General features: G+C 45.8%; 2 protein-coding genes across 3 annotated transcripts in view; one reads left to right on the forward strand and one right to left on the reverse strand.

Moving 5' to 3' along the window:
* Window positions 1-8,373: 8,373 nt before the first annotated feature.
* Window positions 8,374-14,320, reverse strand: LOC138766326 (oocyte zinc finger protein XlCOF8.4-like). Of its 2 annotated transcripts, none has more exons than XM_069943858.1 (6): window positions 14,223-14,320; window positions 11,371-11,493; window positions 10,978-11,037; window positions 10,399-10,573; window positions 9,987-10,145; window positions 8,374-9,276 (listed from the first exon to the last, which is right to left on the reverse strand). In XM_069943858.1, exons 2-6 carry the CDS (start codon window positions 11,479-11,481, stop codon window positions 8,747-8,749), a joined length of 1,035 nt encoding a protein of 344 aa, XP_069799959.1. In that variant the 5' UTR covers window positions 11,482-11,493; window positions 14,223-14,320; the 3' UTR covers window positions 8,374-8,746. The 2 variants fall into 2 exon arrangements, with proteins under 2 accessions (XP_069799959.1, XP_069799960.1); XM_069943859.1 differs by having other exon boundaries at window positions 14,187-14,285.
* The window catches only part of WDR62 (WD repeat domain 62), a 33,756-nt gene continuing 20,542 nt past the window's right edge, over window positions 14,045-27,258 (forward strand). Inside the window, exons 1-9 of the mRNA XM_069943857.1 lie at window positions 14,045-14,732; window positions 19,320-19,411; window positions 19,670-19,732; window positions 22,992-23,049; window positions 23,123-23,293; window positions 24,857-24,994; window positions 25,102-25,284; window positions 25,466-25,626; window positions 26,727-26,916. Of these exons, the coding sequence (XP_069799958.1) occupies window positions 14,571-14,732; window positions 19,320-19,411; window positions 19,670-19,732; window positions 22,992-23,049; window positions 23,123-23,293; window positions 24,857-24,994; window positions 25,102-25,284; window positions 25,466-25,626; window positions 26,727-26,916 (1,218 nt within the window). The 5' untranslated portion in view covers window positions 14,045-14,570. The remainder of the gene's footprint in view (window positions 14,733-19,319; window positions 19,412-19,669; window positions 19,733-22,991; window positions 23,050-23,122; window positions 23,294-24,856; window positions 24,995-25,101; window positions 25,285-25,465; window positions 25,627-26,726; window positions 26,917-27,258) is intronic.

Consider the following 27,258-nt stretch of genomic DNA (forward strand, 5'->3'; position numbering starts at 1 on the left):
ACTGGCTCAGTTGCCGCTAGCAACCAATCAGATTCCACCTTTTATTTCCCAAAGAGTCTTTGGAAAATGAAAGGTGGAATCTGATTGGTTGCTAGCGGCAACTGAGCCAGTTTCATTTACACCATGTTTGATAAATCTCCTCCCGTGTCTTTAAAATAAAAATAAAAAATCTATCAATCATTGTAAAAATAAAAAATCTATCAATCATTGTTCTACAATCTTCTTTCTGATTCTGTTCCAATGGTATAAAATTAAAAAAAACTTGCATTACTTTCTGTTGAAATCCATGATGTTCTAGAGCCCCGGGCTATGAAGAGAGCTGCTTGGGCGTCCAGATGCTCAGGTTTGTTGTTCTGAGGTTAATAGGTAGAGGCCATTTGGATTGTAATGACTTTAACCCTTAGACGACCCAGGGCGTAGAGTTACGCCATGGAAGTCTCTCCCCCAGACGACCTAGGGCGTAACTGTACGCCCTGGGTGTTTCTCCGGCTATGAAGCGTGCTCCGGAGCGGAGCACGCTTCATAGCAGGTGGGGGCCGGCCGATTGCAGCCGGGACCTCACCGGTAATGACACGCTGCAGCGATCGCGCTGCCGCGTGTCATTAACCCCTTAAATGCCGGCGCGACCGCGGCGTGTAAGTGACAGGGGGAGTCCCCTGTCACTTACCGATCGGGACCCCCACAGTGTGACTGCAGGGGTCCCGATCTGTAAAACGGACTGCTGGAGGTCTCTCACCTTCCTCCGTGCGGTCAGATCGGCGATCTGCTGCACTAAGCCTGCACAGGCAGGCTCAATGAGCAGATCGCCGATGACACTGATCAATGCTATACTTGTGGCATAGCAATCATCAGTGTGTGTAATCACACTAGTGTATGTAAAAGTCCCCCAAAGGGACTTCAAATGTGTAAAAAAAAAAAAAGTTCAAAACACTAATACACTACCCCAAAGCCCCTCCCCAATAAAAGTTGAAATCACCCCCTTTCCTATTATATCAATAAAACATATAAAAATAAATAAACATATAATATACCGTAGCGTGTGTAATTGTCCAATCTATTAAAATATTACAAGCGTCATTGCGAACGGAGAACGGCGTAAACGAAAATAGGGGAAAATGCGCGGATTACCGATTTAATGTTACATTATATATATAAAAAAAAATTATAAAAAGTGGTCAAAACGTCCGATCTTCACAAATATTATTAAATAAAAACTAGAGATCATGGCGGAAAAAGACACCCCATACAGCCCCGTAGGTGAAAAACTAAAACCGTTATAAGCGTCACAATAAGCCCATTTTATTTATAATTAATTGCCAAAAAAAAGGATTTCATTTTAAAAAAATATATATAACATTAGAGAATCTGTGTAACCTGCATATGGTTGTGTTCGGACTGACCTATAGCATAATGGTATCATGTCGCTTTTACCATATAGTGCATTACGTAGACACAGGAACCCCCCAAACGTTACCATATTGCATTCTTTTTTACGATTTCACCTATTTATATCTTCATAAATAATATATTTGGGATTCCATCATACATGTTATGGGAGAATGAAAGACGCCATTACACAGTACAACTATTCCTGTAACAAATAAGCACTTACATGGCCTGTAGATAGAAAACTGAGAGTGCTAGAGCTCCTAGAAGGGGAGGAGGGAAAAACGGAAACACTAAGATCAAAATTTGCGCGGTCCACTGGGTCATTTTGGGCCTGGTCCTCAAAGGGTTAAAGTGTACCTGTTTAATTTAGTTTTTTTGCAGAAATCAATAGTACAGGCGATCTTAAGAAACTTTAATTGGGTTTATTAGCTGAAAAATGCATTTTTATCATGAGAAAGCATTTTGAAGCTCTCCCCCCGTCTTCATGGTTCTCTTATGGAGAGGGGAGGGGTGGGGGGGGGGAGATGAGGCACCAAAACAGGACAACAAAGAGTTAATTTACAGCTACATCACCAGGCTCTCTCCTCTGAGGTCAGCACTGACCTCTGAATAGGGTCTTTCACACAGGTCCCACTGTGTAATCCTTTAGTCGCCAGCAGAGAGCAGAGAACAATCTCCCCCCTCCCCTCTCCATAAATTATACAGGGCCCGACTAATGTAAAAGAGTCGAGATTTCCTGATAATGAGCAGTGAATGAGAGAGAGGAGGGGGGGGGGGGGGACCTGGGAAAAGGCTTTGTGAATGCAGATAATGACATATTCGCCTAATAAACCCAACTACAAAGTTTCCTGGCGGCTTTACCTTACCCGATCTCTCTTTACCAATCCTTCCCTAGATTTATTACTGGGAACATCTGTGTCACTAAGAGGCAATGAACAGTGATAGTTGCTGTACAGCGATGGGCTCTCTTCTGTTGGTATAACTGGCACCAGTTCCATAGGAGTGTACTATGTGCATCACAGGCTTTAGTGACATCATCACCATGGTCTGTTAGGTAGAGATGGACATGGCTAATCTCCAGTACTTACCAGCTGCTGTATGTCTTGCAGGAAGTGGTGTATTCTTTCCAGTCTGACAGTGCTCTCTGCTGCCACCTGTGTCCATGTCATGCACACAAAGGCATCTGGTTTTTGCAAAAAAACAGATGGAAAAAAAAGATTGCAAAAACATAGTGTGAACCCAGCCTTATACTTGTTGCAGCTTGTCTACCGCACACCAGTTTGTATTCCACATTACTATACCTCTTCGTTCAAGATGTCATATACACGGGGGGGGACTTCTACATATGTTTTGGCGCTGTCCCAAGCTATTCCGATATTGTAGTATGTAGATGACGTGACGAGACTCCTCCAACAGTTGCAGAGTTCATAGGAAAGGTGACTGGTTGATGGGCAGAAAAGAAAAGCAACTAATAAATTCAATAAAAAAATGGATGGCTTGCAGTTAACAAGATTGCAAAGGGGGGTGATATATAAAATATTTTTTGCTGCACGATTGGTGGTCATTAGGAATTGGATATCCCCAAAAGCTCCGTCTATAGCAGAGTGGAAAGAAGTGGTCAGAAATATAATGAGATGTGAGGAAAGGAAAAACAAGGATAAAAAAGACTACGCCAGGTTGAAGGAGTATAATAATAAGTGGGTACAATATTGGAGCAACATAGGCACCTAGGTGTATTTTTGTTTATGTAAGTGCGCCTTTTTTTTTTTTTGTCAGTTCTCTCTTCTTGCCAGGGGCAACTGGGGGGGGGGGGGGAGGGGATGGGTGGGTAATAAGGTTAGAAATGGTTATTATGATAGGATTAGGGAAGGTGGAATAGGAGGATATGGGGGATGAAGAGGGGTAAAATTGTACAAAGATTGAGATGTGAATGGGGGGGGGTATACTCCGGGATTGCTGGAGGGTGCCCAAGATTGTAGAATTGGGGCGGAGAGACTGCCAATCCCTGTCCATGCATAGAAGTAATGAATATTAATTAGGGTTTTATGGCGAAATGAAGGTTAAGTAGTAAAAGTAGGTTAGGTGGAGATATAGTAATAGATAATGGATAGCAGGGTGCTGGTTGGGGCATTGTGGTCAGTGGCCTCTTAGGGTGAATGGGTTGAGTAATTGTGGTTAAGCAGGTCAATTGAAATAAAATGAAAATAGAGGTGGGCGCCCCACAGAATGAGTGGTATAATCTGGTTGGTGGTGGGGATTCTTGGCAGGGGTCCTCAGATGCCACAGAAGGGTGTAAGATTTGGGGCATCTGACTCTCAGCCCTTGTGGTTCATGAGGGTGTGGGAGTTGGAAAGCTCGGCAGTTTGAAGATTCAGCAGGTGGAGTGGATAAGGTCCCTAATATAGGGACATTCGCTGTACCAAGTCGGACTTCAGTGGAAGTGTGGAAGGGGCACCCACAAAAATAAGACCTTGACCGCTTAATTTGTTGGATGAATGTGGTTAGGGATTGTAAGGTGTTGGGGGCCGCTGGGTGCACTGCTCCAGCTAGCACAATAGATAAATGGTCTGAGTCACTCCTCTCCAGGAGTGCTAGTAGGTAATATCAAAGATTGTTAAGAACTAATTCGTTTTGTAGTGGTAGGCTTTGGATGCATAAGACGCGAAAAAAAATCATGGACAAGGGAGAAGCAGTATCTTTTGCAAGGGGCTAAATTTTAGCGGGTCCAGTGTAAGCATCATTAGATGACCTAGAAGCATTCTCGGGGATACCCCCTCTTGAATTTTGGTATAAATGTATTCTTCTTGGATACACCCCTCTGTTTGGAATAATTCAAAAGTACTGTTCTTGATCCTACATGATTTTAAACATGAATCTTTTTTTTTCTATTAAAAAAAATATATATAAATAAATAAATTCAATAAAACATGGAGTAATTGGCTGAATATCCCTAATCTTACCCCTCAGGCTCCCGCACATCAGCTATACTTTCATTGTCTATATCGTGTGATAGAGGTCTGCTTGCCTGTATAGATGTTAGTAGGCCGGTACCATTGCTGATCGGGCGCTGAAGGTACCCTGTCCGTATTGAACAAGGTATCGGTGCAGTAGGAGTTGTATTTACTGGTTATAATTGTTTGATACAAGGACATTTATGTACAGTGTTAGAGGAGGGAAGGGATGAGTGGGTATGCTCTCTCAGGTTTTGTTTGTATTAAAAAGCATTTTTCTTTATGAAAAGTCTTAAAAGAGTTGATTTAAAAAAAAAGAAAAGAATAAATGAAATGAAAAGAATACACCACTTCCTGCAAGACATACAGCAGCTGATAAGTACTGGAAGACTGAAGATTTTTTTTTTAAAGAAGTAAATTACAAGTCTGTATAACTTTATAAAGTATTTTTGTATTGTTTTCTGGAGTTCCCCTTTAACAAGGTGCAAATATATCACTAGTGTAGTACCAGTAGTAAGCCTAGTGTGTATGAGATGGCTGTGGGTGCCCGGTGTGATATCTGGAGAATAGGTCATCCAACCCCCCCCCCCCCTCCATGATGCCTCTTGTCACGTAAGATACAAATAGTCTAAAATACAATAATAATGGGCTAAGATTCCACAACAGCTCCCAGGTCACATGACCTTAGATTGCTGGATCTTCCTATAGTCACGCTGCACTGTTCTTACAGGGGCTGTATATGGTTTTACAGCTCTATTCTGGTAGACGTGATGGAGCTTTGACACCAGGAGGATGGAGAAGCAGAGACCCCCGGGTTTGCAGCACATTCGCTTTCTTATTTATTAGACATTCGCATACAAAAAAAATCAACTAGAAGTTTTACAAAAATTTTTTTTTACAGTGATTTTCATACAATTACAAAATAAAACAAAAACACCAAGTCTTCCTTCTATATGCCCCCCCCCCCTTCATCCAGTATATAAGGCTGGGGTTACATGGTGACATTACAGCGTCCTGCTTTACAGCTAATGACATGATCATCTCCGATTGTTGCAAAACCACAATTCCCATCATGCCTGCTTTGGCTGTCCAGTTATGATGGGAACTGTAGTTTTGCAGCAGCCGGAGATTGCAGGTTCCCCATCCCTGGACTTAGTCTAGTATAGCAGTGATGGGGAACCTTCGACCCTACAGCTGTTGCAAAACTACAATTCCCATCATACCTGGACAGTCCAGGCATGACGGGAATTGTAGTTTTGCTACAGCTGGTGGGCCGAAGGTTCCCCATCCCTGTAGTATAGCATGTAACTCACAAGCTGGTCACATCATCATATCTGTCCAATCCACAGCTGGAACATTAGACACCTCCAAATGTCTCATGTAACAGACAGAGCTGTAGTCACGTGACAACTGCTGCAAAACTACAACTCCCAGCATGCCCTGGCTCCAGGTTCCATAAGTGGCCACATTCTGGGAGTACTCCATGCAAACAAACACTTAATTCAGTGAGGGTGGGTTCACACTACGGAATTCTTGCGGGTAAACTCCACGGAATTCCATTGTGTGTCCGCGCGCCTTTCTGCCGGCTCCATAGACACCATTCTATAGGCCGGCGGACACACGACGGAATTCTGCTGAGTTTATCCGTAAGAATTCCGTAGTGTGAACCCACCCTAATACAGGATATACAGTGAGCGCCCCCTAGTGACAGACATCCAACACCTTTCCACGCTCTCTATGTACTGTGAGGGATCGGCACAGGTTTCGGATCTTGGTTTTTGTATCAAGTTTGAACATAATTTGGAAAATAAAAATAAAAATCAACCCTATATCATGTCCGCTGCAGCAGATTCCACCTTTCATTTTCCAAAGAGTCTGTGAGGAATGAAAGGTGGAATCTGATTGGTTGCTAGGGGCAACTGATCCAGTCTCACTTTACACCATGTTTGATAAATCTCGCCCATTGTGTCCATCCCATAATGCAGTGCATGGAGGTGGATACAGCATCTATATCTATACACACTCACTGCTGGGAGATAGAATTATGCTGCGTTGACATGATCTGTAGCCCTTATCCCCATTCACATCACAATAATCCGCCCCCATCTCTTATTCTTTACAAATCCAACATCTAAAAAGTCTAAATCTAAAGCAGTGATTTCCAACCTGCTGCAAAACTACCACTCCCAGCATGGAGGGGGAACGCTGGAGCGGGGGCAGCTGGAGAACCACAGGTTAAAGATCGCTGATGAAAGATAACATGTAGTACATATACATCTGCCATTACACATCTCACAAGGGTTGTCACCCAGCTTTCCCAGGATCCTGACTGACCAATCTGCACAGTGATACAGTATTGGAGGACAGATCCTTGGATGTCTGGCGCTCTTAGGGAGGTATCAGCCAGCTTTCCCAGAAACAAATCTATAATGTTTGGAGGTCGGGCAGCAGCACCATTGCCATTCCTTGTCAAGGAAGCGTAGCCTAGAACATCGGCTGGTCTTCCATCATCCATACAATCCACAGGCTGTGCTCTCCCACCTGTCACATCATATATCTGCCCCCCACCCTCTCTCTTCCCACAAGCACAAACGTGAAGAAAAGGCTGTGAAAGGTGATTACAATAAGAGCTCTTTATACATCTTCACCCCTTCAAATCAGGCCTTATCCTAAAGGGGTTATCGGGTGTTAGAAAAAGCACACATTACTTTATTGCACAAACATCGCCACCCCTGTCCTCAGGTTGTGTGCGGTATTACAATTCAGCTCCATTCACTTCAATGGAACAGAGATGCAAAACCCCACACCTAAACTGAAGAAAGGAGAGGCGCGGTTTCTGAAAGAAAGCAGCCATGTTTTCTAAGCCTGGAGAACCCCTTTAAGGGGAACTAGTCATCGCATTCATGCTGCTCCAACCATGAGCCAATCCCTCGTAGCTTCTCCCTGTTGCACCAGCTTTGATTAATAAAGAATGTTGCCGGACTTCTCCTTTTAAGTATTGTATTGCCCCCAAAAATTATACAAATCTCCAATATACACTTATTACGGGAAATGCTTATAAAGAGCTTTTTTCCCTGCACTTACTACTGCATCAAGGCTTCACTTCCTGGATAACATGGTGATGTCACTTCCTGGATAACATGGTGATGTCACGACCCGACTCCCAGAGCTGTGCGGGCTGTGGCTGCTGGAGAGGATGATGGCAGAGGGATGCTCAGTGTCCCCTGTCATCATCCTCTCCAGCAGCCACAGCCCACACAGCTCTGGGAGTCGGGTCGTGACATCACCATGTTATCCAGGAAGTGACATCACCATGTTATCCAGGAAGTGACATCACCATGTTATCCAGGAAGTGAAGCCTTGATGCAGTAGTAAGTGCAGGGAAAAAAGCTCTTTATAAGCATTTCCCGTAATAAGTGTATATTGGGGATTTCTATAACTTTTTTTTTTTGTGGGGGGGGGGGGGGGCGGCGGCAATCTCCTTTAATAGATCTTTCTTTATACCCAGCAGGGATAGATATATCAATCCAGGCAGGCGGGGTGGTGAGCAGCATAAAAGCGATGACAAGTTGCCTTCAAAAGACTAAACATGCAAGCCCTTCATTCACTATGATTTTCTCTGGGTAATAAATGAACATAATTTCTTGATCATATCTGCACCTGGGAAAGCTGGGTGCCCACCATTACACCCACAGGGGTCCTGTATAACACACACAGAGCTACATCCCATGTGTCTCATATATTGTCAGATTTGCAATTAAGGAAAGTCTAGAAAGCTTAAAGGGGCCTATCCCTGCCACCCCTGTCCTCAGGTTGTATGTGGGATTACAATTCAGCTTTATTCACTTTAGTGGAACGGAGCTGGAAAACCCCCACACCCACAGTGAAGACAAGACTGTTTGTGGGGGGTGGGGGTGGGGGGGGAAGTGGCCATGTTTTTTTAAGCCTGGCCTTTAAAGGAGTTATCCTAAGGTTAAAACTTATCATCACATGATAGGTGATCAGTACTTGATTATGAGGGGGGGGGGGGGGGGGGGGGGGGGCAGACCGCTATTCAAGAGAACAAAGCTCCACTGTCTCAGACCTGAGTGTAGCAGGTCACATGTCCCTTTACTTGCTATGGCACTGCCAGGGTATAGCACTCTGCTAACCTTAGATGTATTATAGATAGTGGGGAGAAGTGGCTGAGTATGTGACTTCATTTACTTAAGGGAGGGGGGGGGGGGTCTTAAAGAGGTCAACTCGGCGAACCTCTTTCTGTGTGACAACCGGTGAGAAGCCATTATAGCAGCCATACAGGTTGTCACCCAGCTTTCCCAAGAACAGATAGAACTGAGAAACAGCCGTAGAGAATGGAGAACAAGTTGACAGACAACAAGGATGTGGGAATACACAGAGGAGAAGGCTCATTTCTCTACATTCACGCCCTTCTGGTCATCCCAGAAATCCCTGGAGTTTTTGCGCGCCTTGCACTTGTGAACGACGGAGTTGAATTTGGTGGAGAATCTGCGGCCGCACTCGCTGCACTGGTGAGGCTTCACGCCGTGCACCACACTGTAATGTCTCATGGCGCTGGATTTGTACTTAAACATCTGTCCGCAAGCGATGCATCGGAACGGCTTCTCCTCTAAGGCCACCTGGTTCATGAACTGCAGGCGAGACGGGTCGGCGGGCTTCTCCTCGGGGGTAGTCTTTATGCCCGCGTACGGCTCATAGGTTCGATTACTGCCGCTGCATATGAAGCGCTCGCTGATGCTCCAGATGTTGGGATGCCAGCGATAATGGGGGGCGCTGGCACTGTCCGGGGCTGATAACTTGTCAGCGTAAGTCCCATCTTCTTTAATCTCTTCGATAATCTCCTCCTTGATTTCCTGTTCAGTCAATAAATGGGCGGTGACAGGATAAGGGTCCTCCATGATGGGCCTGAATGGAGGGGCTGAAGAGAACAAAAAGAAAACCAATAAAATACCAGAAAAGACATATTCCTACTCCCTCACCACATAAACCAATCTGCTGCGGTCACCACATGACCCAAGCCAGTGTACAGCTGGGGGCTATAATAGGTGTATGGCCAGCATCACACCCTAGCATGGCTCTCCAAACTGTGGCCCTCCAGCTGTTGAAATACTACATTTCCCATCATGCCCGGACAGCCAAATCCAAAGCTTTAGCTCTCCGGCCATAATGGGAATTGTGGTTTTGCAACAGCTGGAGGGACGCAGTTTGGAGACCAATGCCCTAAAGCAGGGATGGTGAACCTTCGGCCCTCCAGCTGTTGCAAAACTACAATTCCCATCATGCCTGGGCAGCCGAAGCTAAAGCTTCGGCTGCCCAGGCATGATGGGAATTGTAGTTTTGCAACAACTGGAGGGCCGAAGGTTCCACACCCCTGCCCTAAAGGCTTCAGAGCTGAAATCGACTATCATCCCCCCTTATATGATGATTGCTGTGCTGATTTGCATTTTAGGGAGTGTACAGTCATCTGATGCCAAGGAAAAACGGACTGTCCCCCTACATTATAGGGGTTCAGCTAAGCTATTCGATTTGTCAGGAGAGTATGGATTTGTTAATCTGCAATCACATATGTCACCCTCTAGATACCACTCGAGGGGCAGGTGTATTATCATTAGTATTGTCAGTACTTGCCACTTATAGATGATACACCTGCAGAGATGGCCGAGGTCCCGGGTAATCCACTGCTCTGCTCATATTTGCTTTTCTCCTTGTTTTCTTCCTCATCGTCTTCATCATCCTTACCGCTGGTAGACTCGTACTCGATTTCTTCTACCTGAAAGTCTTCTAACTCTGAATAAAGATTATACAGAGACACCATGAGCAAAAGAGCAGACATAGGCAGCAAGACAGGACACCAACACAGGTTACTTCTGCTATAAGAGGGATAAACACCCGTCCCCAAGAGATTCTGGCAGGGAAGTGTATTACCCGATTCTCTGAACTGCAGATAGGGAACCAGAATGACTCCCTCATCCCCTGACTGGACACGGTACTAATCTCAGTCTGCTCCTGGCTGACCTCCATCTCCACCTCATGCTGTTACCTGGGGAGCTGCCTTCATCCACATCATCATCCTTTGTTACGCCTACGTCTGTAGAGTCCATCTTCTCGGGTTCAATTCCTGTTATAATGCTGTGGTATTGCTGCTTGTGTCCTTTGACATAATCCCACTCCTCCATGGAGAAATAGACGGCTACGTCCTCGCATTTCACAGGCACCTGCAACAGAGCGATGGTTAGATGAGGCTGCCGTCCCATGTACCACAATGAGACCTACAGGGTCTGTATTATCCCTCTTTTTCCTTTTAAAGGGGTTCTCTGATTAAAACGTAGTTGTAACTAGTAAGAGATTCCGGGGGAGAGGGGGGTGGTCCGACCTCCATACCCCCTGGTACCTTTGTTTTGAATACAGCTGTAGGTACAGCATGTGACATATTTACAGTGAATACTGTGGCGTCATCTGCATGAAGCAAGTTCTCCAGCATTTACCACAATCTAGACCACTGTGTTTCCTATAAATCTCCAGTCTGTCTGTGATGGAAAGTCCTGTGCAAATCAACCCAAGAGGTAGTGATGGAAAAAACACAATATAATGGATGAAATATGATGTAATGGATTCTCACCGTCCCAGACTGCGGGTGAATGCAGCAATGAGGAGACGACTTCTTCACAAGGACGTATTTCTACAGGGCAGAAAAATACAGAGAGAAGATTCTGTGGCAGCAGTAGTAATGATGGTGGAATATACTAGAAATGGATCATATACAGCGATCAGCCATATACCGCCCCTACGAGCACCCATCCAGCCCCGGATCAACCCCCCCCCCCCCCCCCCCCCCCCCAAATGAACGGCCCTGAGGATAAAGGGAAGAGACATAGCTTCCTCCTCAGCGCCCCGTGCCCACTAGGGAGCTATCAGCAGGTTACATTAGTCTAATCTGCTAATAGTTCCCATTTAATGTTATGGCTGCTCGGTGTATACCCCTAATCCCCCCCACAGCTGAGTGTCTTCTCACCTCTCCTGTCAGCAGGTAGATGATCTCCAGGGCATGATTGAGGATCTTCTCAGATATCTTCTCCTTAGAGAGGGCCATATTCATCACAGAGGATGCAATGTGATCCAGCATTGCTGCTTATGACTGCAAGAAGAGAAGAAGTTATACATGGAGGCCAGGCGGCATATGAATATACAGGTCAGAAGTTACACATGGAGACTATGGGGTATGTATTCAGGTCAGAGGTTATACATGGAGACTATGGGGTATGTATACAGGTCAGAGGTTACACATGGAGACTATGGGGTATGTATACAGGTCAGAGGTTACACATGGAGACTAAGGGGTATGTATTCAGGTCAGAGGTTACACATGGGGTATACGAGCATACAGGTCAGAGGTTACACATGATGTATACGAGCATACAGGTCAGAGGTTACACATGTGGTATAAGAGCATACAGGTCAGAGGTTACACATGTGGTATAAGAGTATACAGGTCAGAGGTTACACATGGGGTATACGAGTATACAGGTCAGAGGTTACACATGGGGTATACGAGTATACAGGTCAGAGGTTACACATGGGGTATACGAGTATACAGGTCAGAGGTTACACATGGGGTATACGAGTATACAGGTCAGAGGTTACACATGGGGTATGAGCATACAGGTCAGAGGTTACACATGGGGTATACGAGCATACAGGTCAGAGGTTACACATGGGGTATACGAGTATACAGGTCAGAGATTACACATGGGGTATACGAGTATACAGGTCAGAGGTTACACATGTGGTATATGAGTATACAGGTCAGAGGTTACACATGGGGTATGAGCATACAGGTCAGAGGTTACACATGGGGTATACGAGCATACAGGTCAGAGGTTACACATGGGGTATACGAGTATACAGGTCAGAGGTAACACATGGGGTATGAGCATACAGGTCAGAGGTAACACATGGGGTATGAGCATACAGGTCAGAGGTAACACATGGGGTATGAGCATACAGGTCAGAGGTTACACATGGGGTATACGAGTATACAGGTCAGAGGTTACACATGGGGTATACGAGTATACAGGTCAGAGGTTACACATGGGGTATACGAGTATACAGGTCAGAGGTTACACATGGGGTATACGAGCATACAGGTCAGAGGTTACACATGGGGTATACTAGTATACAGGTCAGAGGTTACACATGGGATATACGAGTATTCAGGTCAGAGGTTACACATGTGGTATAAGAGTATACAGGTCAGAGGTTACACATGGAGACTATGGGGTATGTATTCAGGTGAGAGGTTACACATGTGGTATACGAGCATACAGGTCAGAGGTTACACATGGGGTATACGAGTATACAGGTCAGAGGTTACACATGGGGTATACGAGTATACAGGTCAGAGGTTACACATGGGGTATACGAGTATACAGGTCAGAGGTTACACATGGGGTATACGAGTATACAGGTCAGAGGTTACACATGGGGTATACGAGCATACAGGTCAGAGGTTACACATGGGGTATACTAGTATACAGGTCAGAGGTTACACATGGGATATACGAGTATTCAGGTCAGAGGTTACACATGTGGTATCAGAGTATACAGGTCAGAGGTTACACATGGAGACTATGGGGTATGTATTCAGGTGAGAGGTTACACATGTGGTATACGAGCATACAGGTCAGAGGTTACACATGGGGTATACGAGTATACAGGTCAGAGGTTACACATGGGGTATATGAGTATACAGGTCAGAGGTTAGGTCAGGAAGTAGTGTATTCTTTCCAGTGTGACACTCTTATCCTCAGTTTGGATGTGATATTGCACCTCAGTACCACTGAAGTAAATGGAGCTGAATTGTAATACCACACAAAACCTGAGGACAGGGGCGGCGTTGTTTTTGCAACCAAAAAAAAAAAAAAAAGAATCTGTGTTTTTTTCTAATCCTGGATAACCCCCTTAACATCCCATAATATAACGTGTGTAAGTGAGTCCATAAAGCTTATAACTAGGATTCCCTTCGCACAGGTTACCTGACTGAGAACGCGCTGATTCTATACGACCACAGTGACTTCTCACAGCTGAGGGTCTGTTACAGTTGTATCCGGCCTGGACGACCCCCTGAGCGATAACCGGTGTGACCGCCGGTCCGATACACTGAAACAAACCATCTATACGAGACAGATGTGCACTGCCGGATTATTCTCTACTGTAACAAACCCCCAGCTGTGACAACTACCAGGTCTGTACACAGGGGGCGCTCCGGATCACCGCAAGGAAGCAGAAACCATGGAAACAATGAAGAATTCTTCATATTGAGTTGTTTTGTCGCTAAGGACACTTGGTTGCCATGGACACACACGCCTGAGGGTGTGAATACCGTTATATGAGCCTCTGGGGTCCATACAATACACAGTATGAGGGAGGGGAGACGGTATAGGGCAGAGTTATTCAGTATATGTGGGATTTGTAGTATAGAAGAAGTCAGTGACAAGTTCTCCATGTTTTATATAGAGAAATAGACGAGGAGGACAGAACCGCAGTGATAGAAGCCGCACAATAAGGGCCGATGCGGCAACCAGCTACAATATGGCCACGGAGCCCCGACAGCCAATCAGCGATCAGCTTACAACCGCTACGTGCAATCCGCAGCTTACAAGCCAGTCGCTGATTGGCTGCCGCCGCGCAAGGACGAGTCTGGATCTGAACACACTGAAAACGCCCGTCATGAAAGGAATGTCGCGGGTAGCAGAGGGATAACCGTGCACGCTGGCACTTATAGTCCCCCTCATCCAGTCAGAGGGACGCAGGACGCGGTAATACACTTACACTGCCACAACAAACACAGATACAGCCAGTCCTCACCTTCCCTAGAAACGGGCTCCGCTTCGATTGGTTACTTCCGTATCACGTGACCGTAGAAGCAATGATTGCATGGAGATGTAGTCAAAGTCACTGACGAGCTGTAGGGATTGGCCAATGGGAGAAGAGAACGGTCGGGGCCAATCAGAGCAAGAGTCCGGAAATGATGTGGTGGAAATAGTACCGCCTATTTTTATTATTATCCAATCACGACGGCGGATTGTGAGACGAGTGACAGGTCCCGGCGCCTCTCTTGTGACCAATAGACACTAAGGCATAGACACAGAGGGTGACGGGTCCTGTAACCCCGCCCTTTGTGTTTTTGTCAGCCAATCAGCGGGCTGGCAGTTGATGCCGGGAGTAGCGGCAGATTTGAACCGGGGGATGTCGGAGGAGAGCAGCGCACAGCGGCGGTCACAGCCCGGGCTCCTACCCCCCAGCCCGCCACCGGAGCGCCGCCGCTCATCCCGAGGAACCATGGGAACGGCCGCCAATGGCAAAGGGGGCAGACAGGTCAGCGGGGGAGAGATGCTTCATGGTGCACAGTGTATGGGCTGAGAGGAGGGGGAATGCTGGTAACACCGCCCCCTAGCGACCGCAACTAGTATCACACTGCACCCTGTCTACAGGACTGCAACTACTATAACACCGCCCACTAGCGACTGCAACTAGTATCACACTGCACCCTGTCTACAGGACTGCAACTGCTATAACACCGCCCCCTAGTGACTGCAACTAGTATCACACTGCACCCTGTCTACAGGACTGCAACTGCTATAACACCGCCCCCTAGCGACTGCAACTAGTATTACACTGCACCCTGTCTACAGGACTGCAACTACTATAACACCGCCCCCTAGTGACTGCAACTAGTATTACACTGCACCCTGTCTACAGGACTGCAACTACTATAACACCGCCCCCTAGGGACTGCAACTAGTATCACACTGCACCCTGTCTACAGGACTGCAACTACTATAACACCGCCCCCTAGCGGCTGCAACTAGTATCACACTGCACCCTGTCTACAGGACTGCAACTACTATAACACCGCCCACTAGCGACTGCAACTTGTATCACACTGCACCCTGTCTACAGGACTGCAACTGCTATAACACCGCCCCCTAGCGACTGCAACTAGTATCACACTGCACCCTGTCTACAGGACTGCAACTGCTATAACACCGCCCCCTAGTGACTGCAACTAGTATCACACTGCACCCTGTCTACAGGACTGCAACTGCTATAACACCGCCCCCTAGCGACTGCAACTAGTATAACACTGCACCCTGTCTACAGGACTGCAACTACTATAACACCGCCCCCTAGTGACTGCAACTAGTATCACACTGCACCCTGTCTACAGGACTGCAACTACTATAACACCGCCCCCTAGCGACTGCAACTAGTATTACACTGCACCCTGTCTACAGGACTGCAACTACTATAACACCGCCCCCTAGCGACTGCAACTAGTATCACACTGCACCCTGTCTACAGGACTGCAACTACTATAACACCGCCCCCTAGTGACTGCAACTAGTATCACACTGCACCCTGTCTACAGGACTGCAACTACTATAACACCGCCCCCTAGTGACTGCAACTAGTATCACACTGCACCCTGTCTACAGGACTGCAACTACTATAACACCGCCCACTAGCGACTGCAACTAGTATCACACTGCACCCTGTCTACAGGACTGCAACTGCTATAACACCGCCCCCTAGCGACTGCAACTAGTATCACACTGCACCCTGTCTACAGGACTGCAACTGCTATAACACCGCCCCCTAGCGACTGCTATCACACTGCACCCTGTCTACAGGACTGCAACTGCTATAACACCGCCCCCTAGCGACTGCTATCACACTGCACCCTGTCTACAGGACTGCAACTGCTATAACACCGCCTCCTAGTGACTGCAACTAGTATCACACTGCACCCTGTCTACAGGACTGCAACTGCTATAACACCGCCCCCTAGCGGCTGCAACTAGTATCACACTGCACCCTGTCTACAGGACTGCAACTACTATAACACCGCCCCCTAGCGACTGCAACTAGTATTACACTGCACCCTGTCTACAGGACTGCAACTACTATAACACCGCCCCCTAGCGGCTGCAACTAGTATCACACTGCACCCTGTCTACAGGACTGCAACTACTATAACACCGCCCCCTAGTGACTGCAACTAGTATTACACTGCACCCTGTCTACAGGACTGCAACTACTATAACACCGCCCCCTAGTGACTGCTATCACACTGCACCCTGTCTACAGAACTGCAACTACTATAACACCGCCCCCTAGTGACTGCAACTAGTATTACACTGCACCCTGTCTACAGGACTGCAACTGCTATAACACCGCCCCCTAGTGACTGCAACTAGTATTACACTGCACCCTGTCTACAGGACAGCAACTGCTATAACACCGCCCCCTAGTGACTGCAACTAGTATTACACTGCGCCCTGTCTACAGGACTGCAACTACTATAACACCGCCCCCTAGCGACTGCTATCACACTGCACCCTGTCTACAGGACTGCAACTGCTATAACACCGCCCCCTAGCGACTGCAACTAGTATCACACTGCAACCTGCTCCTAGATACAAGAGTATACCTACTATAACACCGCCCCTATATACAGGAATATAACTACTATAATACTGCTCCTATATACAGGAATATAACCACTATAATGCTGCCCCCTATATACAGGAATATAACTACTATAATACTGCTCCTATATACAGGAATATAACTACTATAATACTGCTCCTATATACAGGAATATAACTACTATAATAATGCTCCTATATACAGGAATATAACTACTATAATACTGCTCCTATATACAAGAATATAACTACTATAATACTGCTCCTATATACAAAAACATCACTACTATAATACTGCTCCTATATACAAGAATATAACTACTATAATACACGGAAACTGGAGAGAATGGAACCGCTGCACATCCCATCTATGGCTGATACTAATGCCGCTAGGCCTATATTAAAAATCAACACCAGAGTGTCTGTATGTGAATTGATCAAGCCATATTGCCCCGTGTACCACCGCGCAGGTCCTCTGGTCCACACGGGTCCCTACGCTAACTCCACACCGTGTCGGTCAGCGACCGCCAACCCCGCAAAGCGTGCACGTGCAGGGTAGGGAGGCCATGGAACGGCCCTGCAACCCCAATGTCACAGGACCAGACCCAAAAAGCCCCACCAAAACCCAGCCAGCACCACCGGCGGGGAAGGCTGCCCCCAAACGACACAAGTATGGATATGGTATCCGGATATGGCGGTCGCTGACCGACACGGTGTGGAGTTAGCGTAGGGACCCGTGTGGACCAGAGGACCTGCGCGGTGGTACACGGGGCAATATGGCTTGATCAATTCATATACAGACACTCTGGTGTTGATTTTTAATATAGGCCTAGCGGCATTTGTGTCAGCCATAGATGGGATGTGCAGCGGTTCCATTCTCTCCAGTTTCCGCATAACTACTATAATACTGCTCCTATATACAGGAATATAACCACTATAATGCTGCCCCCTATATACAAGAATATATCTACTATAATACTGCTCCTATATACAGGAATATAACTACTATAATACTGCTCCTATATACAGGAATATAACTACTATAATACTGCTCCTATATACAGGGATATAACTACTATAATACTGCTCCTATATACAGGAATATAACCACTATAATGCTGCCCCCTATATACAAGAATATATCTACCATAATACTGCTTCTATATACAGGAATATAACTACTATAATACTGCTCCTATATACAGGAATATAACTACTATAATACTGCTCCTATATACAGGGATATAACTACTATAATACTGCTCCTATATACAGGAATATAACTACTATAATACTGCCCCTTATATACAAGAATATAACTACTATAATACTGCCCCTTATATACAAGAATATAACTACTATAATACTCCCCCCTATATACAAGAATATAACTACTATAATACTGCTCCTATATACAAGAATATAACTACTATAATACTGCCCCCTATATACAAGAATATAACTACTATAATACTGCTCCTATATACAAGAATATACCTACTATAATACTGCTCCCTATATACAAGAATATAACTACTATAATACTGCTCCTATATACAAGAATATAACAGCTATAATACTGCTCCTATATACAAGAATATAAATACTATAATACTGCTCCTATATACAAGAATATAACTACTATAATACTGCTTCTATATACAGGAATATAACTACTATAATACTGCTCATATATACAGGGATATAACTACTATAATACTGCTCCTATATACAGGGATATAACTACTATAATACTGCCCCTATATACAAGAATATAACTACTATAATACTGCTCCTATATACAAAAACATCACTACTATAATACTGCTCCTTATATACAGGAATATAACTACTATAATACTGCTCCTATATACAAGAATATAACTACTATAATACTGCTCCTATATACAGGAATATAACTACTATAATACTGCTCCTATATACAAGAATATAACTACTATAATACTGCTCCTATATACAGGAATATAACTACTATAATACTGCTCCTATATACAGGAATATAACTACTATAATACTGCTCCTATATACAGGAATATAACTACTATAATACTGCTCCTATATACAAGAATATAACTACTATAATACTGCTCCTATATACAGGAATATAACTACTATAATATGCACAAGCCAAAAAGACAGAAATGGCAGCACATCGCACCCATGGCTGACACGAAAGCTTATTCAGCTACATTTAAAACCAACATCAGAAGTTAGTATATAATTTGGCCAAACTACTATAATACTGTCCCTATGTAAGGGATTCCCTGTACTGGAGACTAGACTATGGATACAGGGTGTCAGGTATACATTATGCATCATCCAATCAGATCCCAGCTCTCATTATGAGTGGAGGTAAGCTGCCATCTGATTGGTTGCTGTGGGACACCCCTGTATTACTCTGTATGATAACCATATTGGGATATATGATATAATACGCTGTTATCCATTATAGGTGGAGCTGGAGAAGGTTCTGGGGGTCACTGTGTCCAGCAGCAGCGGTCTGACATGTGACCCCGGCTCGGGGCTGGTTGCGTACCCCGCAGGGTAAGTGTGTATACTTTATGCTGTTTATGGTCTCCCTCCTTGTTGGTGAATAGATCATCCGGGTATTATACAGCAGTCATTGCCGAATGATAGGGGGGACCCGCTCTATAGCGCCCCCCCCCACTCCAGTACTACTGCACATTGTATGTAAATGGTAGAACACCATCATAGTGCCACGGTTACACATGACCCCCGCCCGTGCTGTGTTGTATATGACGCACCCAGTAGGTGTCATTGATTTTCTCCTCCTCTCCCCAGATGCGTCATTGTTCTCTTGTGTCCGAGGAAGAACAAGCAGTCCCATATATTCAACACATCCAGGTGAGTTATGGGCAATTCTTAAAGGGGTTATACAGGGCCAGAGAAACTAAGCTGCTTCATTCCACTCCTGTCCACAGGTTGGGTGGAGTTTTGCAGCTCAGTTTCATTGAAGTGAGTGGAACTTAATTGCAAAACCACATATAACCTGATGTCAGAGGTGGCGCTGTTTTTGCAAGAAATTAGCTATGGCGCTTTTTTTTTTTTTTTTTTATGCTGGATAACACCTTAAAGATATTCACAACATCATACAAATATACTAGAGACTATGTGGTACTCTGGATTATTAAAGGGGTATTCCGCTCAAACATAACTTGTGATACGTTGCTGCCCATGGTAAGACTAACAATTCCTTCCATACTTGTTATTATCTATTCAGTCTCCTTCCCCCAAGACACAATAATCTGTGTGTGAGCTTTTCTCCTCCCCCTTTCCCTCCGCCTCCCCCTCCCTTCTGTGTCCCTGGCAGGCTTTATCAGCAACTTTGTAGCTTCTTTGTAATGCTGGGAGGGAGTTCATTAGCAACTTTGTGGTGTTTCTGTTTGGAACACCCCTCGCAAAAGCTTCAAAAGTAAAGTGGTGATGAAGTATTGAATAAGTTTTGACACTAGCTGTGACTATGTCTGTTTATGTGTATATGTGTTGCACAACTGTAGTCACCTAAGGGTTACTGTTAGAGATGAGCGAATCGGGTTCAAGTCGATCCGAACCCGAACGTTCGGTATTTGATTAGCGGCGGCTGCTGAACTTGGATAAAGCTCTAAGGTTGTCTGGAAAACATGGATACAGCCAATAACTATATCCATGTTTTCCACATAGCCTTAGGTAGGGCTGGGCGATAATGGCCTAAATTAATATCGCGGTTTATCATACATATTGCCGCGGTAACGATAAATTGAGCGATAATAATGACACGCCCCCTTTTGAAAACCACACCCATTTGAAACACAACGTTTCTGCGTCTCCTAAACCAGATGCCAAAACCCTGTGGTTTACTTATGAATTTGCTGCACATCATTTTATGGAATAAATCCACATTTTCACATTTGTACTACAATCAGAGTGCTGCAGAGTATTTTTTACTAGCCGATTTGATCCAAGGTCTAGGATTTGTCTGCTGGTACCCACAGTGCTGCCTAGATTGTTTGCTATAGCTATCTATCGATCAACCTCTCTATCTAAGATAGATAGATAATATATAGATATTAGAGAGAGGAGATATATTATAGATAGGAGTCCTATCTATCTATCTTGTATCTATCTACGATCTGTATATCATCTAGCTATAATATATCTCCTCTCTCATATCTATCTATATATCATCTATCTCCTATCTATAGATCATCTATCGATCTAATATAGATAGATTTTATATAGATAGGAGATAGATGATAGATAGGAGATAGATGATATAGATATATATAGATAATAGGAGATAGGAGATAGTTGGATGGATAGATGGATGGATGGATAGGGAGATAGATAGATAGGGAGATAGATGATAGATAGATAGGAGATAGATAGATAGGAGATAGATAGATAGGAGATAGATAGGGAGATAGATAGATAGATAGATAGGGAGATAGATGGGAGATAGATAGATAGGAGATAGATAGATAGGAGATAGATAGATAGGAGATAGATAGATAGGAGATAGATAGATAGGAGATAGATAGATAGATAGATAGATAGGGAGATAGATGGGAGATAGATAGATAGGAGATAGATAGATAGGAGATAGATAGGAGATAGATAGATAGGAGATAGATGGGAGATAGATAGATAGGGAGATAGATAGATAGATAGATAGATAGGAGATAGATGGGAGATAGATAGATAGGAGATAGATAGATAGGAGATAGATAGATAGGGAGATAGATGGGAGATAGATAGATAGGGAGATAGATGGGAGATAGATAGGGAGATAGATGGGAGATAGATATCTATGTCTCATTTATCTATCTATAATCTATCTAATTTCTCTCATATCAATCTATCTATTTTACCTGCTGTTCTGCCCTGACCCCTCCCCCCTCCCGCACATACAATTGGGGTCAGGTATAGGGTCGGCACCTCCTTGCTCTCCTGGGCACTGCTCTCTCCCGCACAGGAATCCTCCCTGTCACATATATCTGCTGTCAGTGTCCCGGGCAGAGCATCACACACGGCTGCTTCCAACACAGACAAATGATAACGGGCGCCGAGGATTCCTGCGCGGGACAGAGTGCGGTGCCCGGTGGAGGGAGGATGTGCTGACCTATACCTGACCCCCTGCAGCCACTGTATGTGAGGGAGAGGGGGGGCCACGGCTCACTGTGAGTGCAGCCGTCCGGCAGCAGCAGCGATGAGCACACACTGGAGGGGGAGCTGCTACCTGGAAACAGCCTGTCAGATCTCCAGCCTTCTTCCATACCCCCAGCAGCACTGTTAACAGTGTCCTGAGCCGAGCGTCACACATGGCGCACGCCCCCCCCCCAGACAGCAGAATAGTTTTACCCAGGCAGCGGAGGAAGAGGGACGCGAGGAAGCCTGAGGGGAGCAGAGCAAGCGGCTGCTGGGTGAGGGGAGGAAAAATACCGCAGATACCGTACTGGCAGAGTTGAGGTCGCTTAACCGACGCCAGTGACGGTATTTGTATTTTTGCGGTATACCGCCCAGCCCTAGCCTTAGGGCTTTATCCAACTTCAGCAGCCACCGCTAATCAAATGCCGAACGTTTGGGTTCGGATCGACTCGAGCATGCTCCTGGTTCGCTCATCTCTAGTTACTGTATTGTATTTTGGTATCCTGTACACAAATGAGAGATGCTGTTCTTTCTCTGCCTATCCCTGTCCTTTTCTCTTCTATGCACTTCTCTTCTTCACCACTCACAGAGGTTGTTACATACACACTGTAGGAAGTAGTCACATGGGGAGAGGAAGTGTAGTTCATTACTTCTCTGATTCTCTGAGTAGTAGCACGCACAGATCAGGCATCCCTGCTGAACTTAGCCAGGAGCCTGGCTCTGCCAGGTTCTCTGTCCGGACAGACCAGCTGTAGTGTCCAGACACGTATGGAGACTCTCTTTCTTAAAGCAACACTTCCACTAACGATGCAGTGCAAAACACTAAAGAGAGGTTCCCCTTGGTCTCTGATCTTGGTGTGGGTGTATCCGTTTTAGCTGGAGTGTCGCTTTGTTCTGGATTAGGGGACGTTAGTGATGTCCTGATCTGTTAGGGTCCAGGTATGATATCCGGCTGTAACCATGTCATCTCTCTCCATAGCAAACAGCTGAGCGCGCTGTCCTTCTCTCCGGATGGGAGGTTTATCGTCAGTGGAGAGGTAGGGGCTTATCCCCGCGTCCCCCCTTCTTTCTCTTCTCTCTTTCTCTGTATTGATCATCTTCCACTTTCAGAGCGGTCACAAACCAGCAGTGCGGGTCTGGGACGTTGCTGAGAAAGTCCAAGTGTCTGAGATGCTCGGCCACAAATATGGCGTCTCCTGCGTGTGCTTCTCCCCCAACGCTAAGTACGTGGTCTCTGTGGGCTATCAGCACGACATGGTGGTCAATGTGTGGGACTGGAAGGTAAAGGCTCATTTCTGGCATTTTTTCGAACCTTGAATGTTTAGAGCTTAGCCATAAATGTCTGAGATGTCGGGAGGCCCCTGCCCCACTGTTTGCAGTCCTCAGTGGCAATGTACGCAAGGATGGCGGAAACTCCCTTTTTTAGGATTGTTCAGGATTGGAAAAAATGGCTGCTTTAAAAAAAACAAAAAACAAAACAGCACTACCTCTGTCTTCAGTTTGGGTGAGGTATTGCAGGTCAGTTTCTTTAAAGGAGTACTTTTTTTCAAATCAACTGGTGTCAGAGAGAGTTCCCCTTTAAAGTAAATGGAGCTTAGTTGTAGGTGAGGACAGAAGTGACACTCTTTTTAGAAGAAAGTAGCCATGTTTTTCCATTCCTGGACAGGGGAGGGGTTCTAAAATTGTGACTCCATGGAGAATATAAGTAAGGGGACTTCCTGGACTGTCCAGGAATGGAAAAACATGGCTGATTTCTTTTAAAAACAGCGCCACCTCTGTCCTCGCGTTACAGCAAAGCTCCGTTCATTTTAAAGGGGAACTCTCGCAAAAGAAATCTTTCAAATGAACAGAGGTGGCAGCAGGTGTCAGGCTGTAAAGAATACATCACTTCCTTCAGGACATACAGCAGCTGATAAGTACTGGAAAACTGAATTTTTATTTATTTTTTTTAAATAGAAGTAATTTACAAATCTGTATAACTTTCTGACACCAGTTCATTTGAAAGAATTTTTTTTGCCAGAGTTCCCCTTTAAAGTGAATGGAGTTTTTAGAAGAAAGCAGCCATGTTTTTCCATTTCTGGACAGTCCCTTTAAGCGATTACTTATATTCCCCAGGCAGTCACAATGTTAGAACCCATCAATACTGTGTTCCTCAGTATTTCTCACCCTGTTTAGGCCCAGAATGCCCCAAGGTTTTTTAAAGCGTAACTGTCATTTTTAGGGTCATTTTTCTGAAAACAATAAATATCTATAGTACATGCGATTTTAAGAAACTCTGTAGTTATATTTACCAATAGTTTCCTTCTGTACTGAAAAATCTGTTCTCCTAGCTCCCCTGTCACTTCAGAAGAAGCAGGATTTCTGTGTCCATTATGTTCTATGGAGAGGGGAGGGGCTGAGAGGAGTGAGTGAGCACAGAGAAGTCCTGAACAGCACAACACCCTGCAATCTTCTCCAGCAAGTTCCTAGATAAGCACTGACCTTTCTGACCTCTGAATCCAGCGTTTTAGGTGCCCAGACAGTCTACAAACAGCTGACCTTCATGTCACCTCTTCCTGCTCCCTCATCTCCCTCGGCCCCTCCCCCCTCCATGGGATATAATGGACACAGCAGAACCCGTCTTCACTGGCTTTTCTGTAATGAAGACGGCTTTGCCTGATAATGCACAGATAAGAAGTCAGGGGGGGAGGCTAGGAAATAGCTTTTTGAGTACAGAAAGAGGCTTTTTTTGCCTAATAAAACCTATTATAGAGTTTCTTAAAATCGTTTATACTACTGATTTCTGGGGGGGGGGGGGGGATGACAGTTACGCTTTACTGTAAAAGACCCCTTTCGTCTTCCCAGAACAATAACATTGTGGCCAAGAACAAAGTCTCCAGTAAGGTGAGCGCCGTCTCCTTCTCGGAGGACAGCAGCTACTTTGTGACCGCCGGCCATCGCCACGTCAAGTTCTGGTATATGGAGAATTCTAGAAAGTCTCAGGTACGTGGATATGAGCGAGGAGTATGGGGGCAGGAAAGTAAGTGCCTTCCCTCCTAGTGATATGTGCTCTATGTATCGTCCCTCTCCCACCATGTCTGCATCTCCAGGTGAATGGGACCGTTCCTCTGGTGGGCCGATCGGGGCTCCTGGGTGACCTCCATAATAATGTATTTGGTGGAGTGGCGTGCGGGAAAGGGAAGAACGCGGGGAGCACCTACTGCGTGTCCTACTCCGGGATCCTCTGCCAGTTCAATGAGAAGAGAGTCCTGGAGAAGTGGCTGAAGCTGAAGGTGAGAGGGCTGTGGGCCACAGGTGTCAAACTCAGGCCCTCCAGTTGTTGCAAAACTACAACTCCCATCATGCCTGGACAGCCAAAGCTTCAGCGTAGGCTGAGGGACTCCATTTATTGTTGTCCCCCACCCCCCCTTGTGGTGGTGCTCATTGGAGTCACCTTGTTCCCATTACTCTCAGGTCTCTTCATCCACCTGTCTGTGCGTCACCGAGGAGTTTGTGTTCTGCGGCTGCGAGGAAGGAGTGGTGAGGATATTCAACGCCCACAACCTCCAGTACCTGAGCGACCTCCCCAAACCTCACAACCTTGGCGTAGATGTCGCTCTGGGTCTTAATGCAAGGTAAATTTGTTTGTCTTAAAGAGGATGTACTACCTGGTACATCCTCTTTAACCTAAACCCACTGATCGAACGGCGCCGGCACGGCGAAGCCGGTGCCGCGGTCCGTTTTTCGGACTGAGGCCCGGTTCCCGTGCACGGCGCCGTTCTATGCACCGGAACTTGCCGGTGCTCAAGCAAGGGAATTCCCTCCCCTGTATGACGCGGCTCCCTTAGAATGAATGGAGCCGCGTCATACAGGGGAGGGAATTCCCTCCCACTGGGGGCGGCCCGGCCCGCCTCCGGTGCATAGAACGGCGCCGTGCGCGGGAACGGGGCCTTGGTCCGATAAAAACGGACCACTGCACCGGCTTCCCCGTGCCGGCGCCGTTCGATCAGTGGGTTTAGGTTAAAGAGGTTGTACCAGGTGGTCTCTTTAAAGGAGAAGTGTGGCCATTTTTAAAATCTGGCAGGGTGGAATTTGATAAGTACAAACTAACCTGTCCTCGTGCCTGCAGTGAGCGGCAGTACAGGCCTTGAAACTCCCTCCGGGCTCCAGAATCTCCAGTGTTGACACGTCCCGACAGCTGAAGGACTGGCTGCTCAGCCAATCAGTGACCTGGGGTGGGACACAGCTCCAGTCACTGATTGGCCGACCGTCCAGTCCATCACCCGGGAAAGGCCTGAGGCCAGTTCCGCCTCTCAACACAGGCACTGGAATAGGTAAGTTTGTACTTGTGATCAATTACCCCCTGCCCCTTCCGGATTTTAAAAATGGGCGGACTTTTCCTTTTAAATGGGACACTGTCACTTTAAAAAAAAAACTTTTGCCATCTCCTGGAGCAGGGATGTCAAACTCAGGCCCTCCAGCTGTTGCAACACTACAATTCACAACATGCCTGGACAGCTAAAGCATGATGGGAATTATAGTTTTGTAACCGCTGGAGAGCCTGAGTTTGACACCTCTGTCCTAGAAACATGTCAAAAGTCTGGATTGGGTCAGGGTCTGAGTGCTTAGACCCCCTCCAATCCTTTGATCTTGGCTTGCCTTGCTGCTTTTCCCGTCCTGAGGCATAGTCAATGGAGATTGTTGTATTTTAATTTTTGCTTAATTTTCTCTTAAGCGCGCTCTTCACGAAACAAGGGGATCGCAGCTACCCGGACACCTGCGCCCTGGTGTATGACGGAGGCAACCAGTGGCTCTGCTGTGTGTACAATGACCACAGCGTCTACGTCTGGGACGTCAGCAACACCCGCAAGGTGGGGAAGGTCTACTCAGCCCTATACCACAGCTCCTACGTGTGGAACATAGAGGTGAGCGGAGATTCCAGATGATGTCACATGATACGACCCTGTATGTAATAGAACAGCGGGGATTATCCAGGCTTAGAAAAACATGGCTGCTTTCTTTCAGAAACTGCGCCTCAACTGTCCTCAGATTGGGTAAAGTATTGCAGCTCAGTTTCATTTAAAGTGTCACGGTCGTTTAGTTTTATTTACTTATTTTTTGCAGAAATCAATAGTCCAGGCGTTTTTAGAAACTTTGTAATTGAGTTTATTATCGGAAAAATGCATTTTTATCATGAAAAAGCAGTTTAAAGCTCTCCCCCCTGTCTTCATTGTTCTCTTATGGAGGGGGGGGGGGTGGAGGTGGAG

The sequence above is a fragment of the Dendropsophus ebraccatus genome, chromosome 10 (genome assembly GCF_027789765.1).
Source record: "Dendropsophus ebraccatus isolate aDenEbr1 chromosome 10, aDenEbr1.pat, whole genome shotgun sequence".
Taxonomy (NCBI): domain Eukaryota; kingdom Metazoa; phylum Chordata; class Amphibia; order Anura; family Hylidae; genus Dendropsophus; species Dendropsophus ebraccatus.